Source organism: Phodopus roborovskii, unplaced genomic scaffold (assembly GCF_943737965.1).
Source record: "Phodopus roborovskii unplaced genomic scaffold, PHOROB, whole genome shotgun sequence".
NCBI classification, from domain to species: domain Eukaryota; kingdom Metazoa; phylum Chordata; class Mammalia; order Rodentia; family Cricetidae; genus Phodopus; species Phodopus roborovskii.
Window position 1 is genome coordinate 4,790,556 of NW_026126485.1, and position 3,852 is coordinate 4,794,407.

Genomic DNA, 3,852 nt, shown 5'->3' on the forward strand with positions numbered 1-3,852 from the left:
GAACATTACCATCTTTCCAATTACCTTCACTCAGAAACCCAGAGTTGCCTTTGACAGATCTCTTTCCACTCCAAGCTATGTCAAAAATTAAAAATGTCTTGCCTTTCCCTTGACACTTTCCAAATCCCAGCCCACAGTGGTTCATTTCCATGCCACTCAGAAAACCATTTGGCTGCTTTTCAAGAATAGAGTCCCATCCCAAGCCATTTCTAATTATGACAGCAAATAAGAGTCTCTCAATTGACAATAATTTCTCTGCTGAGGAATTTCACCTGTGCTTCTTTGAAACTTTAAAGTTTAGGCTCTCCTTGTACATATCTCTGCACTGTCTGTGGACCCCATTTTGTACATTTTTATGCTGATGTGGCCAATATCTTTATTCTCCTTGATTCAGATTTCTTCTCTTTTTCATGTCTGTTTTAATGGAATTTAAACATCTGATATCTACTTGTTTTTTTCCCTCTCTCTTACCGTTCAAGCCTGACATTAATCCCAGCACTGTGGGAGAATGTGGGTACAGAAAACGAAAGTAGTTAGAAGGACATGGTAAGGGATGCTGAAGAAATCAAAGAGAGTCATGTGTCACTTAAAACCAGAAAGAAGGCTATTGCCAGGCTAGTAGGGTCCAGGGGAATGGGGAAGGGAAGTAACGCAACTTTTGTCTGAAAAGTGCCACAATGAAACCTAATGTTTTCTATGATAATATAAAATAAAAGTAAACAATAAAAACAAATGTTGTTAGTGTTACCCACTAGAGGTGCCCTAATCTGCATGGTTTCACCTAGAGTTTGGGGCATCTGTGACCTCAGAACTGTGTACCTTGTTTGCTTATGTCTTTTCAACTAGACTCATCACTTTTATGTTACTGTGAGAAAATAATATTTTAGCTTGTGGTCCCAGAGATTAAGAGTCCATCATGGCTAGGAGGCATGTCAGCAAGTGACAGGGATAGTGACAGAAAGACAAGACCTCACATCTTGAACCACAAGCACCAGGCAGAAGGAAAACAGGAAGTGTGCCTTCCCTCAGTGACATACCTGACAAAGGTTCTAAAAACTCCCCAGACAGCATCACCAACTGAGAACCAAGTGTTCAAATCCCTGAGCCTGGGGTGGGTGTGGAGGTGGAGGACATTTCTCATTCAAACCATGACACCATGATCCCGTTTTCCTTAATGTCAGGCTTATTCTTTTTATGCTTGCTTCTTATTCTAATATGAAAACACAACCATGGCTGGGGATGTAACATAGTGGTTGAGCATCTATTCATCATGTTCAAGACATGCTTTTATTCTGAAGCTGCACCCAATACACAAGGACTGTCCTGGGTACTATAGCACAAGCAAGGAGGTTTGCCTCCAACAAGATCAGGGTGACATCCTTCAAACATGTTGGATTCACTGAACACAAAACTATATATTAGCTGAGACTTCTTTTTTTTTTTTATGGTGAAAAAGTGTGTATTTGGAATTAGTCAGCTGGACTCAGTTTAAATGGCAACATCCCGAGCATCATAATCAGGAGCCAACCGAACATATGCCTTCTTCTCTCCGTCAGGCCTTATGAGCTTGTTGACTTTGGCCGCATCAATGTCATAGAGTTTCTTCACAGCCTGTTTGATCTGGTGCTTGTTAGCCTTGACATCCACAATGAACACAAGTGTGTTGTCTTCGATCTTCTTCATGGCTGACTCAGTGGTCAGAGGGAATTTGATGATGGCATAGTTGTCAAGCTTGTTTCTCCAGGGAGCGCTCTTCCGAGGGTATTTGGGCTGCCTCTGGAGCTGCAGGGTCTTGGGCTTCCAGAAAGTGGGTGACGTGCGGATCTTCTTCTTCTTTTTGTGGCTGTGGACGCCTTTCAGCACTGCCTTCTTGGCTTTCAAGGCGTTCACTTTGGCTTCCGCTTGGGGAGGTACAGGAGCTTCCTTCTTCACTTTCAACGCCATCTTGGCGAAAAGGCTAGCTGAGACTTCTAAAGAAAGTAAAACTATATTACGGTTTATAAATTCAATTTGTATCCTAAAAGTAAGGCTAAAATTATGAACTAATATTAGTATAATTTCTTTGGGATGAATAATGTACATCCTTTGGGTTTTTGAAAGTACTGCCCATCTATTTTCTACTTGAATGCACTCACAATTTCTGGCATAAAATGCAATTCCCATTAATTATTTTATTTTTGAATATCAATTATAAGATGGGGTTGTCTATCTGTAGCTCACAGACAGAATCTGACTTGCTGAATGTTTTTTGTAAATAAAGGTTCGTCGAGACAAAACCACATCTAGTTGTTTACATATTAGTTACTATCTGTGACTGTTGTCCTATTACCCTGAGAGTCCAATAGTTGAGACAAGGACAAAGTACCTACAAAGCCTAAGAAGACTTGACCCATAGTGCTGACCCTGCATTGAATCTCATAACTTCCACAGATGACAAAATTATTGATGCTTGTGCTCATCCCATGAGATGGGAGATTATTTGTGAATATATAATGTACATCCCTCATATACCTTTGATAATTTTAAAAACACATAATTTATGTAAATGATTATATTGCAGTGTTTAGATAGTAATAGTGAGACAGGAATTTCAGGTCTCATGCTGTTTTGTTTTTGTTTTCATTTTTATTTTGAGAGCTGAAGACTGAACTCAGAGCCGTCAACTTGCTAGGCAAGCACTGACCATAGAGCTAAATCCACCCCCCCCTTTTACTGAATATTTTATACTAGAGTATGATCCACAGAGTTAGATCCCATTGACCATAATGATAACTAGTTATTATTTTTATTTGTTAAAAATTAGCAGAATGTAGAGATAGCTCAACAGTTAAGAGCAATCAATTGCTGTTCTTGCACAGGACCCGAGTCATGTTCCCAGCACCCATGTCTGATGTCTCATGATGCCCTATAACTCTGGTACCAAAGGGTCTTATGCCACCTTACAGGAAGCCAGAAACCTTCTCTACATACAGCATTTACTCATGTAGACTTATCAACCCCCTTATGAAAAAAATGAGTAAATATAAAAGTAATGTTTGCATACAATAAGAACAACAAAACCAAAATCACCTGAGTGTCATTTACCTCCTATTATTGAAATGATAAAATCATTAGACAACAGTTTTGGATGAGAAAGTGTGAATGAATGAATGATAGTGGAGATACTCACATGAGAACCATATCAAACCCTCCACCCACAAGTTTACTCTCAATGTTTATGAAGTTCAATATCCTGTTACAACAATGAAAGTATTAATTTGGACTCCTTTTTCATGTACATCTTTTCAGAGGCAGGAAGAGTCCAGTCTACCATCTTTCTGCACTCTATTTATTAGAACCTAATATCAGAAGTTGTGCCTTATAAATCCTAGATGGTAGATAGTTGTTCATTGATCTGGTCATTCTTGAAGGGGAAAACAGAGATCAGAAAATAAAGAAGATAGTAAAGTTTGATCAGAAGTTCTTACTCAAGTTCTGTCTTATGCCAAGCAAGTATATTAGGAAGTACCACATCTTATTTACAGTTTATAAGGGAAAAATGGGACAGAGTCAGCAGAAAGCCATCATAACAGTGGGAGGAAGTCAGCAGGGAGCTAATCAGGTAATGTTGCAGAAGACATCTCAAGTGCTTTGCAGACCAAGCACTCAGTGGTTTGGGACTGATAACAATGGTCTCTTGTTGGATAAGGGTGGGGGCCAGATTTCCACAAAGAAAAACCTTAATTTCTTCAAGGCCAATTTTGTCCCTGGGCAAGGATATAGAAGTAGTATTGTCTTTGTTCTTTCATCAGGGCTTCTGAGAAAGCCTTGGACCAGCCTGGCTCTCCACAACTCATCATCAGAAATGATAAT

General features: G+C 39.4%; 1 protein-coding gene across 1 annotated transcript; it reads right to left on the reverse strand.

Moving 5' to 3' along the window:
• Window positions 1-1,488: 1,488 nt before the first annotated feature.
• LOC127229731 (60S ribosomal protein L23a-like) lies at window positions 1,489-1,944 on the reverse strand. Its single transcript, XM_051194709.1, has one exon. It carries the CDS (start codon window positions 1,942-1,944, stop codon window positions 1,489-1,491), a length of 456 nt encoding a protein of 151 aa, XP_051050666.1.
• Window positions 1,945-3,852: the final 1,908 nt, after the last annotated feature.